We start from the raw sequence: 15153 nt of genomic DNA on the forward strand, positions 1-15153 counted from the left end.
ATGACTTTAAATTGTACATTTAAAAGATATGTTGCATGCTTGGTTTCAAAAATAAAATGATATTATATGCATGTTTTTATTAAGTGATGGGAATATGGCATGTTGAAGGATGTGAAGGATTGTAACTAAATATGTTGGAAATATCGTGAGGGTTATGGTCCCAGTGGGAGCCCGACGATCGTGTTTCCTTGGATACGGATACAAATATGTGATACGAATACGAATACGTGATACGAATACGAATATGTTAATACGTTGGCCAAGGCCCAGTTGACGGGTGAGAGTGTAGCCGGTGTCCCCGCCGCCCAGTACTGTGGTTACATGTAGATGGATCCATCGCCCAATACGATTAAGAATACGAGTCACAATCACGATCTGAATTCAACAAACACGAGCATGAACATGAACATGAATATGGATACGAATATGGACATGAACACGTATATGGATATGATATGAATATGTTTATGTGATATGTTTAAGATTTTGAAAATGTTTAAGTTTAAAGTTTATGCATTGTCAAGAAAATGATATTTTAAGTACAAGTATTTTTCACTGTTATATGTTAACTGTATTATGTATTACTTGTTATCAAGAATATGACATGTTGAGTCTTTAGACTCACTAGATGTGTATGATGCAGGTGATTATGATGATTATGTTTATGGAGGTCTTGATGGTTGATCTGACTGGACTGAAGGTGCACATAACCCGAGGACCGACGCTAGTTTTCCGCACTAGATATGATTTATGATTTTAAAGATATTTTACGACAATTTATTCAGGAGTGGTTTTTGAGAGGTTATAGTATGGGCTATACTTTTCAAATAATGTTTTTGAGTTGATAAAATAGTTGGTTGATTTATTTTAAAATGATGTCAAAAATATTTTATGATTCGGCCGAATGCTATGTGAGGTTTGAAAAAAAAAATTACTAGTACTTTTTAAGAAAACAAATAGCATACGTTTCATTTGTCCTCCTCAACTGAGAAACCAGGACCACGTCGAGATGAATTCATTATGCTGGGAGTGAATGAATTAGGGGTGGAAGAGTATTTTATAGAAGGATAGATGTTAGTAGTAATGGTCTACTATAAGATCACAATGGTAGTGGGATAGTGGGTAGTGTGAATGTCATTCAAAGGCTTTATCATTTACTATAAAATGACAATGGTAATGGGATAGTAGGTAGTACTGGGATAGTGGGATGGTGGGATGTGACAATTCGATAGTGGGATGGTGAGATGTGACAACTCGATAGTAGGATGGTGGGATAAAGCTTATCTTTTACTGAATTGATGACATGACAATTCAGTGCCTTTACTTATATGATGGTGGGATGTACCTTTATTTATGGGATAGTGGGAGTGGGATTTGACAATTCGATAGTGTGATATTTGGATGTGACAATTCAGTTCCTTTATTTATAGGATAGTCTGATGTGTATTTATTGGATATGGGATAGTGGGAGTGGGATGTGACAATTCGATAGTGGGATTGTGGGATGTACCTTTATTTATTGGATAGTGGGATGCGACACTGATAGTATTTAATACTAGTGAATGGTGATAGAACTGTTATCTCACCATTTCGTAATCCAACTCAATATGAATTTTCATGAGGGAGGTCCTTCAAATTTTTCTTTCCTTGCATCATCTTCCTCATCTGATGGAGACAAGGAGTCCGATACCATGATAAACAATGAGCTTCAACTCATTGACCAACAACAACAAATGATAACTGCTGCAATGCGGATATTGGCATACGGTGTGGGGGCAGATGCGACAGATGAGTATATTAAAATCGAGGAGTCCACTGCGATTGAAAGTGTAAAGAGATTTTGTCGAGCTACGATAGAGGTGTTTGGCGACTTGTATCTTCGCTCTCCTAACTCCGAGGACATTGAAAGACTTCTCCATATTGGAAAACAACGTGGATTTCCCGGAATGCTTGGAAGCCTCGATTGTATGCATTGGATGTGGAAAAACTGTCCAACGGCTTGGGCAGGAGAATATACCGGTCGGAGTGGAAGACCAACAATCATTTTGGAGGCTGTAGCTGATTACGACATGTGGATATGGCATACATACTTTGGTTTGTCAGGTTCGAACAACGACATTAATGTGTTGTCAAAATCACATCTCTATGCTAATCTGGCCAATTTAGTGGCTCCTCCTGCTAATTATATCATCCAAGGAAAAGAATACAACATGGGATACTATCTAGCTGATGGTATATATCCAAAGTGGGCCACTTTAGTTCAAACAATTCACAATCCACAAGGTCCAAAGAAGAAATACTTTGCAGCACGACAAGAGAGTTGTAGAAAAGATGTGGAACGAGCATTTGGTCTATTGCAATCAAAATGGGCGATAATCACTGGCCCTGCACGATTCTGGAGCAGACATGTGTTGCATGATATATTGACAACGTGCATTATACTGCATAATATGATTATTGAAGATGAGCGGGATGAGCAGATGCCAATCACATATTATCGCGAAGCACCCATCCTAGAAGTTGAAATGGTGCGTGATGAACACGTCCGATTCCAAGAGTTTCTTGCACGTCATCGTCAAATCAAAGACAAATCGGCTCACTATGCACTCCGAGATGCTCTTATTGACTATTTGTGGGAGGAATACTCTAATTCGGAATATTAATCTTTAAATCATGTGTAGTTTATTATATCGATCTATGTATGTGTTTTAATGTTGTATGCGGCTTGAAATTTGATGTCAAAATAAATGAATTATTTTTTTAAAAAAATGAGTCACATTTAATTTAATTTGTTTAATATCATATTACGTAATTAATATTTTTATGTTAAATAATTTGAAATAAAAATATAAAAATAAAGAATTTACAAAATTTAGAGAATATGGGTTGGAGAAGATTTTTGAAATAGAGAATTCAATACTCCATTTTGGAGAATAGAGAATGAAAAAATGGAGAATAGGGTTGGACATGCCCTTAGCATTGACCTAGTTGGCAAGTTGTAACTACTAACACATGTTCAATGTATCAATATCATAAAATGTGTTGGGTTTATAGTTTTCTCGTGTCCAAATCGCAGAGGATGTTTAAAAATTTTATTTTATTTTGACAATCAAAATGATTGGACACTCGTATGATTTAAATTGAATAAATATACATAGGATGTTTAGTAATATACTTTTAGTGAGTTTTCACTTGGCTCCATCTACGCCGGTATAAGTGGACGTAGCTCTTGTTGTAAATCCCTACGTACATTCTTCAAGTCTCATTTCTTCAATCTCTTAATCCAGTCCATGACTGAAAGATTAGTTTCTCTTCAAAATTGCACTAGTAATTTTGCAGAGCTTTTAACTTATGAGAGCAAAAATCAAAAGACGGCTCAAGAACTTAATGTCTTGGAGTTGGTCGAATTTTGAGACAAAATTAGAGAGGATTTTTTGAAAATTTGAACCTGAATGGAGGCTAGTGTTAATCACCTCCTTTACTTAGTTGTGTAAGCTTGACCTAATTTACATAAAAATATATTTAGGTTCCATAATTAACATTAATGGGCTTGATTAATTAATTGAAATAGTCCAACTAGTTTAATTAATTAATCAAAGTCCATTAAGAACTTTAATTATTTAATATGTTGGGCTTGTATATCTACAAACCCATCAAACATATCTCCTACTATATATTTAATAAACTCAACTTTTGAGTTTAATAAATTAAATTTTCAAATTTTATAAATTCAACTTCTTAAATTTACTATCTCATAAATTCAACTCCTTGAATTTATTTTTTCAAAATTTAATTATCATAAATTCAACTCCTTGAATTTTCTCTATCATAATTATATATAAATTCAACTCCTTGAACTTATTCTCTTAATGGAAACAAATGATCCAGTGCTTGTGTGACCCTCTATGGTTCAGGGATACAGCTAGCCGTGGGTTCACAACTCTTTATGATTCAGGACACTTTTCCTTTATTCGGGCTAACCATAATTCGCTCACATTCTATGCACCAATATTTGATAATGAGAATGTCAAAAACTATTTTTCTGATTAAACCCATCGAATCATGGTAAGAGCGTCTAGTAGCATCGTCCCATGATTCGTTAGTTATCATTGATAGTGCCTGCAAGAACCAGTCAGTTATGATTAACATAGTACAGTCCCTTCAACTAATATATCTCAATTGATCAATCTGCAATCATTGGTTCATCGAATGTTGCATATTAGATTCGATAGCTATGTGATACGATCATGAAATATTCATATTGTCATAACATGCACAACTAGAGAACTCTTTCTCTAATGTACTTCTCACACGATCTGGCCAGATATTTCATGTACTATTATTTCGTTAGATCACATAGGATATCAACACCCGTAGGTGAGCGGTGAATTTCCGACTACAATGCACTGGCTCCTACATATTTCACAATTGCACCCAACTTCTCCACCTTGTGATCATCCTGACGGAGTCAATAAACGAGTCAAATTACAATCCTAGTATGTAGGGCCTCAGTGTTGTCCCATGTCGTAAACGTACAATCACAACAACATACTTTTCCTCTCGACGAATGATAACCATTTGGAAAGTTCGAGGGAGGGTTGTTCAGTACAATCATTGTATGACTACCCATCTGCATAATTGAACATCTCTATGCCCTTACCATGAAGTTCAATACACAACATCACATATGCTAGTCTCAGCGACCTTTATCCTTATTTTTAGGTGGCTGAATCGATTATGAATGAATTTAGAATATACAATGTTTACAAATGAGTTTCAAGATCGAATTACGATTCATTTGTATTAAAGTATAATCATGGACTTATCTATGATGATTGCAAGGGTATACATAGGGGTGATCACGGTGCGGTTTTGCGTTTTTTTTTAAAAAAATTCAAACCAAATTGCCATATGCGGTCGGTTAGTATTTTGAAAAATTAATCGCATTTTTACATGAAAAATTATCCTTGCGGTTTTGAGCGGTTTCAAGCTGTTGCGATCGGTTTACGGTTTTTTTAATGAAAAATATTAGCATATATTCTAATTTATTTGAAAACAACAACAATATATTGTCTTCAAATATAAAATATAATTGAAAGCATATAAAAATCAAAATAGATAAAACAATAATTTCAAAACTAAGTTAACAATTTAATAACGCAATACATTCACAACAAATGACATTTACATTATTTTATACTTTTTTTAAATTTCAAACTTCAAACAAAATATTGTAGCAAAAGAAATAAATATTTTAATAAAAGACTAATATGAAGAATAGTTAATAAAAAGATAAGTTTTATTTGTAAGAATAATAATTTTGAAGAGAGTTGAGATATAATGAATGATGACTTCTTTATTTGAATATCTTGTTTACAAATTATTATAATTCTAGGCCCAATATTATGGCAAGCAATTTAGGCGGTGCGGTTTAGTGTGTTCTCGACAAAAAAATAACCGTTATGATTAATATTTTTAATCGTGGTTTTTATAAAATATTATGAAAAACAGTGTGGTGCAATTCGGTTCGGGCGGTTCGGACGATTAATAAAAAAATTTGATCACCTCTAGGTATACAAATAAAGCAGAATGAACCCATAAAAAATTAAATTATATTAAAATAAAGATAGTTTATTACACTTGAGTCTATAAATTTCCTAGCCAACTTTTAGCTTGCAGAGCATTTACTCTAACAAAATGCACATCCCATAGGTTTCTTTAAACTGAATAATGAAAATTAGAAGAAGTATGCAAGACATTCACAAACCAAATAATTTGTGAGAACCCGAATTTCCATCATTTCCAGCATTTCAGTAGCAATGCAAAATTTTCAGCAGGAGATAATATTTCAGAAGCTGGTACTTTTCCAGCAGAGTAGAATCCAGCAGCAGACAGCAGATAAAAATCCAGTAGCAGAAGATTAGAATCCAGCAGACAGTTACTGATTCAGCTTAGACTTGTAACTGAAGCATTAACATGGAATAAAAGCTGTTAATGGCAGATTATGATCATTAATAGGGAGGCTAACCGTCAGAATTTGACCTATAAATAACACCCTCAAGTCTCTGAGATTGTTGTTACACAATTCTTGAGTTATCACTTGAAAATTTAGCTAAGAGAGGGTATTTTAGAGCTGTAAAAACCAGTAGCGAGGCAACCAAATTTCCAGTAGACTTCAACCGAAACTCTAGCAAATTACGGTAAGTGAGCTTATGTATAAATATCTTGAATCCAGTTTGATGATTTATGTTTTAAAGCAAAGTTTCTGTATGATCGATTTCTGATATCTGATTTTGAAGCATTGAAACTTAGTTAACTAATGGTAGGAATATATATTCTGAACATTACTGATTACTGGCCTCACCCCTTAGAGGAGAGAACATATAGGGGACTGATATCAGTTTAGCCATAAAATTCACGAACGTGTTCAGTGCTTACTTGTTAAATTCCTGATTTCTGATTACTGATTACTGATTTCTGAATACTGAATACTGATTCCTGTTTCTGAAAATTAGAATTTCTGTATATTATTCGTATTATTGTTTCTGTATGAAAATGATTTCGAAAACTGAGAGTTACTCCCGCCCCCGCTTACTGAGTAACAATCATATCACTCACCCACTAAATTCATCTCAGATAAGAGCGAGGAAGAATTACTAGATGAAGAAGAACAACATCAGTTTTGGGGCTGGTGAAGAAGATTGTTATTTTTCTCAGTTCTGAATTATGTAATTAGATTCCCCTGCATATGTTAAGACAGTATTATGTTCGGTTTTACATTTTCGCTGTTGAACATTTGAGTTTGTATCAGACATTGAGATATTCAGTATTTATGAATTAAAAGACTGGTTTTTGAATTTTGTACTTCTGAGGCTTGTTGTTTTCGAATGAAAATTTGAAGAGCAACGCCGGTGTCAACCAACCCCCGTCCCGGGGCGTGACATAATTCATCTCAATCACAGACAAAAGACACGAACTCGAATATGACGTAATTTTTAGTAAATCGACAAGTGTTCAATCTTATATATACGTTGTTTTTTGAAAAATTAACTAATATCGGTTTTATTGACTAATCAAATAAATTTCACCGAATAAACAAGCAAAAATAGAATATCAATACTATATTAAATTTCAAGAAAAACAAACAACAATATAATCATATTTTATTAAATCACCCTAGTAATGCATGTAATTCTAAAGAATTACTAATTTATGGAAATATATATTTCTATAAGGATCATCTGAAAAGTTATTATCTTATTAATTTAGTAAACTGACTCAAGTCCGTCATGACCGAGAAAAAATATTATTTTAGATATATTATTAATTTATAGAGCGTTAAATTATAGATATTTTACTATCACTTAAATAAGTTGTATTCCCTATAGATTTTACATTGAGAGATAAGGTTTTTTTTGTTAAATACAGTAGTTTCGCCCCTAATTTTCAAAATGTAATAAATAAGATGAATTTTAAAATTATAAGAATCTGCTGACACGGACCAGGGCCGGACCTAATTTGAGGGCTCCGCCTCAGGTCCATCCGAGAAAGGAGCCCTCAATTTTTTATTATGTTAGGTTAGGTGTAACTTACTACTTCAAATTAGTTTTATCTTTTTAATCATAACCAACTTATAACCCACTTATATAAAATGCACAAAACTATTTGTTGGTCTTTTTTAAATCTCTAATATATTAAAAAGCGTGTATTATATGAGACGATCTCATAGATTTGTAAGACGGGTCGATCCGACTCATATACGTAATGAAAAATAATAATTTTAATATAATATATTATATTTTTCATGATTCGGATACAAAAATTTGAATTGTGAAACTGTCTCATATGAATTTTTGTGAATATTAAATGGGCTTTCAAATTTTCCTAATGGAGAAGAATTCTCAACACAGAGAACGAGAAGGAATGGAGAAAAGTACAAAGAATTTAATAACGCACAGAAGAACGATAGAAGAACAAGAAGCAAAGAAGAACGAGACACCATTAATTCTCGAAAACGGAGATATATTTCCAATATTGAACAAAAAAAGGTATGCATCCAATACACATAAGAAGTTTGCAAATATGAAAATAGTCTATGCAGATTTTATTGATTAAGTGCGTAGTTATTACATGCAAGAGTTGATTTCTATGATAGAACATGTTTTGATTTATTTGGTTGTGATTGATGTTTGGTCTTTGTTAATAAATAGGTATTTTAATTTTATGAATTGTGATGTTGTATTATTTGTGACTTATCTTGAATTTTTATCGCTGGGGAATTCTTTTGTTGGTGGAAGTATTATAATGTAATGATGCTCAAATTTAATTGAGATAGATTATTTAATTTGGAAAATGGATGGGTTTATTTCTCCACAAATATTTTTGAAAAATTGATGGTCATATATTCAACAACACCACCAACACCAACGACAACAAAATATCAATTCATTCTGATATATTTTTAATATTTTTTAGATATAAATTAGTAAACATTTGGTTTACTAATTTTAAAAAAATTTCTCGAATTTTTTATTGAATAACTTCACAAAAAGATTAAAAAAAACTTTACAAAATTCACACACCCAACAAAAATCCTGACTAAAATTATTGTCCCATGGTGAAAATTACAATTTTACTCTTGTAAATTAATTTATTTTTGGGATTTTAGGAACTTGTTAAATTTGGTTTGGATTTTATCTTTTTTTCCCCACTCGAAATGATTTTGTTTATACTTCAGACCGTCAGAGAATTCAGAACGAGGGTTTGAAGTAAACTTATCATATGGTCCCATATCAATGCATGAAGACCGTTGAGTAAACTTATCATATGATCTCATATCAAGCTTGACATATACCTAATCGGAACATTATATCAGAACGAGGGTTGCAGCATCATGCGATATGAACATTGGTCTCCTGTTAGATAGTTCATCCACAAGAAATAACTTTAGATATTTAAAATACCTAAAAAAATGTATTTCATGTTTGCCAACTATTGTGCAACCTCAATTGACATAAATTATAGTGATCTCAAAGTTTGAATCTATTCAAAACATGGTAAATACAGTGGTGTCAATATAAAACTATCATGAAATAAATAAAGAATATTTTACAGAAAAAATTTTGAGTAGGTCTCTTGTGTGACGGTCTCACGAATCTTTATCTGTGAGATGGGTTAACCCTATCGATATTCACAATAAAAAGTAACACTCTTAGCATAAAAAGTAAAACTTTTTAATGGATGACACAAATAAGAGATTCGTCTCACAAAATACGACCCGTGAGACCGTCTCACACAAGTTTTTGCCAAAAAATATATAGTGTTACAATCATGTTTCTTGTACATTTATTCTAATAAAAAGGTTGTCACACAAAAACATGGAAAGAACCACTTTATATGATTTGTAACTTGACCAATTGTATGCAAATTTTACAAGAATCTCGGCATCCAATTTCACACCTCAATCCATTGTGCATAATGAAGCAAGAACCAAAAATATCGATTGACTCAAATCTTGATAGGTTTATTTTTCACCCTAAATTATCAAAGCAAAAGAAAACCTCTCAAATATCTTAAAGTTCATATGTTTTAGGGTGAAATATATTTTACTACGGTTAAAAATGTATAAATTCAAATATTTATATGATTTCTTAGCCTGCTTGGCTTATTCAATATAAACAAGTTCAAAACATCCTTTTATAAACGGGTCTCGTAATAATCCAAAAATAAAATAAACTAATGGTACTAAATACAGTAATACATATAATAAGTATACAAAAATGTAACTCTAGAATATATTTACATTTTATTCTAATTTTGTGTAAGACTTGCCACTTTACCGAAAGCTATAACTGATGAAAATTGTGTAAGTTAAATCTTTAAACTGTATTATAACACAAGCGTCATGGTTCGATCATTCTGCTAACAAAAATAATTATTTCACTCAACATTCCGATATTCGACCTTTTAATATGTACAATTACAAAATATTTACCTTTATTATCCAATATTATTTAAGGAATGGGCTCAGATTAATTTGGGCTGATTTTGGTTTAATTTCACCCGCCGGTTCATTGTGCTTTAATATAAGACACTATAAAATGAGCCTTTTGTTTTATATGTTGTTTCAATTTTTTTTATTACAGACTTTTTGGATGAAATTAAAAAATAATATATTTATATGGTACCTATAATTTTGGTTTTGATTTTAACAATAATTTTTTGGGGGGCGGCGGCGGCGGCGGCGGCGGTCGTTAAGATTGAACATTTGTTATTTTACCAAAAATATATTTGATGATAATAATACAATTCAATTATTTTAAATCATACAGTATCACAAAAAAAATCATGTTTCAATTTTTATACCCAATATAGACAATCATTGTCCTCCAACAATCTCTCTCTCAATATTGCAGGTCTTGCATCCATGTGAGTTGAATCTATGATATTGGCTCTGATATCAATTTTAAGAACGAGCTTTTGCTGCTTTAAAACAAATAACAACTTGTGGTAATAATACAATTCAAACATTTTACAATTTGCCACAGTATAATGCAATTGATCTTTTGATTGTTTGAGTATGCAATCACGTCATTCACTGTATCTCACATGCACTACTCACATTGTATTCCACTCCAAGCAATGATTTTTCTTGCACTCCCCATTACTCGAACCTAGTACATTCATGCCAAATACACAAGTTATTAGATGTGAGTGAAACCACTGTGAGAAGTGGAATAACACTATGAGTTATACACATGAGATATCGTGATGAATGTGATTGCATACACAAAATATCAATAGGTGTGTGCCATTACAAACTATCCAAGTGTCGCTTTTCGATTGTTCTACTCAGTATGAACAATTATTTCACCTCAATATCATTAATAAAAGACAAATTTGTACAACAAAAAGAAAAAATAAAAGATAAATTTTGGAAAAATTATCTAATGAACCTAAGAGCATGTGCAACGGCCTATGAAGCCGGGAGAATCATCGTCCATTGCAATTCCTCAATCTCCAAGGGCCGAAGACCTCGCACGCGGATGTTTCCACGTGCGAAGATGTAGGTGGGTCCAACACAGAGTCTCTGTTCTGTGAAGAGCCCACCTTTTTTTAAAAAACTTTAAAAAAGCTGGACGACCAAATTGTTATGATTGTTTGAGATCCAATATAAAGACAAATGAGATCGGGTTTGTATTTCAATGGTCTCACCTCTTGCCGAATTAGTCGGTTCCCTGGCTTCGATCCTCCTCCCCACGTGTGTTATAATAAAAAAAAATAGCAAGACAAATATGGCCGTTATTAATTTTTAATAAATAAAAGTTTATTTAAAATTTAAAATATATTAAAAATTATAAAAAAATCTTAAAAAATAATAATAAATCATGAAAAATATAGAAAATTTTATATAAAAAAAATCATAACAACTATAATTTACAAACATGCACGGAGTGTGTCACCGTTGTGCTTCAATCAAGAGATTCAAGCCGTGCACATGGATATAAACGAAAAGAAAAAAATCGAGAATGTGTTGTCAAAATTGAAAGATTATATAAAAATTACTTCACCAATAGTCCCGTCCATATGCGAGCAAGATTATCGAAGACGATTCCGAACGAAGAGATCTTTCTTTTTGAGAATTGTGGAAGATTTACAAACCGATGTTTGTTAATTTTTCTAACTGAGAGACGTAACCAATAAGCTCAGGTTGTCATCACTTCATAATGTCACAGTTGTGGTATGATTGCTTGCAATTTTAATCCATGCCGTCATCTCGGTATATGTCAGTAAATTTGATTTTAAATAATTTTGTATAAAAAAATATAGACACTGTGAAAATTAAAAATTCTAGAAATCATTTTTTATATACATATTATATATATATGGCCATCTTTCCTAATCATGTATGTCGCTAATAACCAATCAGCAGCTTTTGACTGAGTACCCAATAATGGAATTTTGCACGTGAAAAAACTGAGTTAATTTAATTTAATAACAATATTTAAATTGAGGTAGTGATGTTATGATCACGTACTTTCAAATAAAACAAGAGAAGAAATTAAATAATATATTTCTTGCATATGATTTCGATTGTAACCTAATACTTCATGTTTTCGGGAATTTAATATGTAATTATTATGATTTTAAAAAAATAATAATATGAAGGATTATGTTATAATCAGTCGGCCATATGAATACAATAATCGTACGAGAAAATAAATTAAATAACTATAGTATAAACTAAAATAGGATTTTGACCTTCTACTTAATCAAAATTTTGTTTTTATATAATACAACGGTTTTTTTTTACTCGTTGAATTTGATTTTCGATGTATCATTGATATGACACAGAATATTGCTGATATATATGTTTAAATTGAGAACTTAAGAGAATTAAACTAAATAATTTTTTAAAAAAAAACAATTTTTTACACTAACACCAAAATTTGACATTCAGGACAACAAAATTTAATATAGATCAACTTATATGACTATTAGAATTCTCTGTTCACGTGTGACTATTGTTAAGATTGGAACTTAGACATAACTCAACCCCAAAAGCTAGCTCAAGGGGAGAGCATTGTCCAAAACTATATAAACAACTCCGATGTATTTTATCCAACCGATGTGAGGACAACTAACACACCTTCTTCACGCCCATGAATGAACATTTGGAGCGTGAAGTTTACAAATGACCCAATTATGAACAGACCAACACATAATGATGGAACATGAGCTCTGATACCATATTAGGATTGGAACTTAGACCCAACTCAACCCAAAAACTAGCTCAAGGGGGGAGGATTGTTCAAGACCATATATACAACTTTCAGGTATTTTATCCAACCGATTTGAGACAACTAACACCTATATACTTTAAAACAGTTTTGATATCATGCACACCTACCGTGCACACAGGGACGGATCCAGGAATAAAAGTTGGGGGGGGCTTGAAGTCAATATGATAAGTTATATATTATTAAAAAAAAATTTACATTATATCGTTCAACGAAGTTGTGCCCTACGAGATTTTAAAACATAAAATTCATCAATAATAGAATTTACATCAATATGTTTAGCTAAATCTCGTTCAATATAGAGTGTCAAACAATCGGCAAGAAAGTCATCCTCCATTTTATTGCGAAGTGCCGTCTTCACATGCTTCATTGCTGAAAAAGCCCGCTCAGTAGTGGCAGTAGACACATGTAATGTCAAAACAAGATGAATCAATCTAGTCAACATAACATAAACACTTGACCGTCCACTCTCGGTCAATTGCTGACACAACTCAACAAGTGTAGAAACCTTTAAATTCTGCATCACATCAAGTTTATAATGTATCAATTCATACTTCAAAGCAACAATTTCTTGATCTGTGAAATCTCCAGGATAAAACTTCTTCGCAAGCTTGCAAATATCATCACTGTTAAATGAGTCAAATGAATTTTTAGGATCTAAAGCTGTACTAAGAGAAAGAAGTTCCACCGATGACTCATTGAACCGAGTATTTAACTCCATCAAAATGAAATCTATTGCTGCATTAAAAACATCAAAGTGGTAATGATGTTCTATTGTAGTTTGCCGACAGGAACGTCCAATCTTATATAGACAATCAAGGTCAGGTACATCAATTTCATTTCTTGAGCAAAAAACTTTAACTTCCTGAAGAAATTCATTCCACCCACATTCTCTAAATTCTTGAAGGCAAGTTTTGGTAGTAGTGACAAATGTAATAGCAGTCAAAATGTCTTGAGATTTTCTTTGAAGAATTTGACAAAGAGTATCTGTTGTTCTCATAATTTTATGCATTAAGTGCAAAATAAACACAAATTCAAAGCTTTCCATGTTTCTGTAAATCCCCCGAACTTCAGCCTTAACTCTTCCATTTGGAGAATAATCACTGAGAACTTCAAAAACTTTGCAAGTAGCAGTGTACATACCTATCAAGCTTTTTACCGAATCATAGTGAGAACTCCAACGAGTAGCTCCTGCTCGTTGCAAATTACCAATCTGGTTTGCACCACTTCCAGAATCACGATCTCCAATTGACAACATATACTCAATTTCATTTCTCTGTGCAGTATGTAATTCAGCAATGCGCTTAGTAGAAGAAGTGACAATATTAACAATATTGTCCAAATGAGAAAAGAATTCCCAAATAACACTAACATCCTTAGCTGCAGAAACCAATGTCAGTTGTAAACGATGTGCAAAACAGTGGACATAGTATGCATAGGGACAATCTTTGAGAAATAATGCTTGAAGTCCATTCCACTCTCCACGCATATTGCTAGTATCATCATATCCTTGGCCTCTGATTTTCTTAACATGGAGATCATGATGAACAAGAACATTTGATATCTCATTTTTCAAATTCATTGAGGTAGTGTCACTAACACTTTTGATGGCAAAAAATCTTTCTGTCAAAATCCCATGATTGTTCACAAACCTCAATATAATGGCCATTTGCTCTCGTTTAGATATATCTCGGGCTTCATCAACAAGAATACAGAAGTATTTATCTCCAACTTCTTCACGAACCATCTGTCGTACTCTATTGGCCATAATATGTAAAATCTCTTTCTGAATTTGTGGAGAGATATATTGGGCATTTTTTGGAGCATTCTCAAGCACAACTTCATCAATTTCTATATTCATTTTTGCAAAAGCCTTCACCAATTCAAGAAAATTTCCACGATTAGATGAAGATAGAGATTCATCGTTACCTCTAAAAGCACAACCTTGAAGTGCTAGCCAACGAACAGCTACAATTGAGGTGCTCAAACGCAGACGATTTTTCTCTTTTTCCTCTTTATATTGTGCATGCATCACTTTATCAATATGTTGTGAGGGCCTCATCAAATTTTCAGCCCTTCTCTCACACATAGTATGAGGTGAAGAAGCTGCAGAACCAATATGGGCAAGAAAAGCACATGTTTTTCCTTGGTTTACCCTTTTCCAATTGTCAAATCCTTCATTGACCAATGCCGAGATATTAGATGAATTAACATCATTTAGGAAAAGAAAACAATAGAAACAATATGCCTTATTTGTTGAAGGCGAATACTCCAACCAATAAAATTTCTGAAACCATTTTTTCTGAAAACGACGATTCTGGCTTCCAAATTTTGTACCTGGATACTCCAACAT

At 32.5% G+C, this 15153-nt stretch overlaps 2 protein-coding genes across 2 annotated transcripts; one reads left to right on the forward strand and one right to left on the reverse strand.

Moving 5' to 3' along the window:
* The first annotated feature begins 1274 nt into the window (after positions 1 to 1274).
* On the forward strand, positions 1275 to 2670 carry LOC142534555 (protein ANTAGONIST OF LIKE HETEROCHROMATIN PROTEIN 1-like). Its single transcript, XM_075641428.1, has one exon. It carries the CDS (start codon positions 1563 to 1565, stop codon positions 2661 to 2663), a length of 1101 nt encoding a protein of 366 aa, XP_075497543.1. The 5' UTR covers positions 1275 to 1562; the 3' UTR covers positions 2664 to 2670.
* A 1726-nt stretch (positions 2671 to 4396) lies between these two features.
* LOC142534551 (uncharacterized) lies at positions 4397 to 15153 on the reverse strand. The gene is made up of 3 exons (XM_075641425.1): positions 15138 to 15153; positions 13069 to 14975; positions 4397 to 4459 (listed from the first exon to the last, which is right to left on the reverse strand). Exons 1-3 carry the CDS (start codon positions 15151 to 15153, stop codon positions 4397 to 4399), a joined length of 1986 nt encoding a protein of 661 aa, XP_075497540.1.

Source organism: Primulina tabacum, unplaced genomic scaffold (genome assembly GCF_025594145.1).
Source record: "Primulina tabacum isolate GXHZ01 unplaced genomic scaffold, ASM2559414v2 Contig587, whole genome shotgun sequence".
In the NCBI taxonomy this organism is placed as follows: domain Eukaryota; kingdom Viridiplantae; phylum Streptophyta; class Magnoliopsida; order Lamiales; family Gesneriaceae; genus Primulina; species Primulina tabacum.

Excerpts from the sequence above, each read along its gene's own strand:
- LOC142534551 (XM_075641425.1), bottom strand. Across the intron at positions 4,460-13,068 it reads ATTTAGCTAAACATATTGAT|GATGATCACAAGGTGGAGAA; the intron begins GTAAATTCTATT and ends TGACTCCGTCAG.
- LOC142534555 (XM_075641428.1), top strand. The coding sequence starts at position 1,563 with ATGGTGATAGAACTGTTATCTCACCATTTCGTAATCCAACTCAATATG.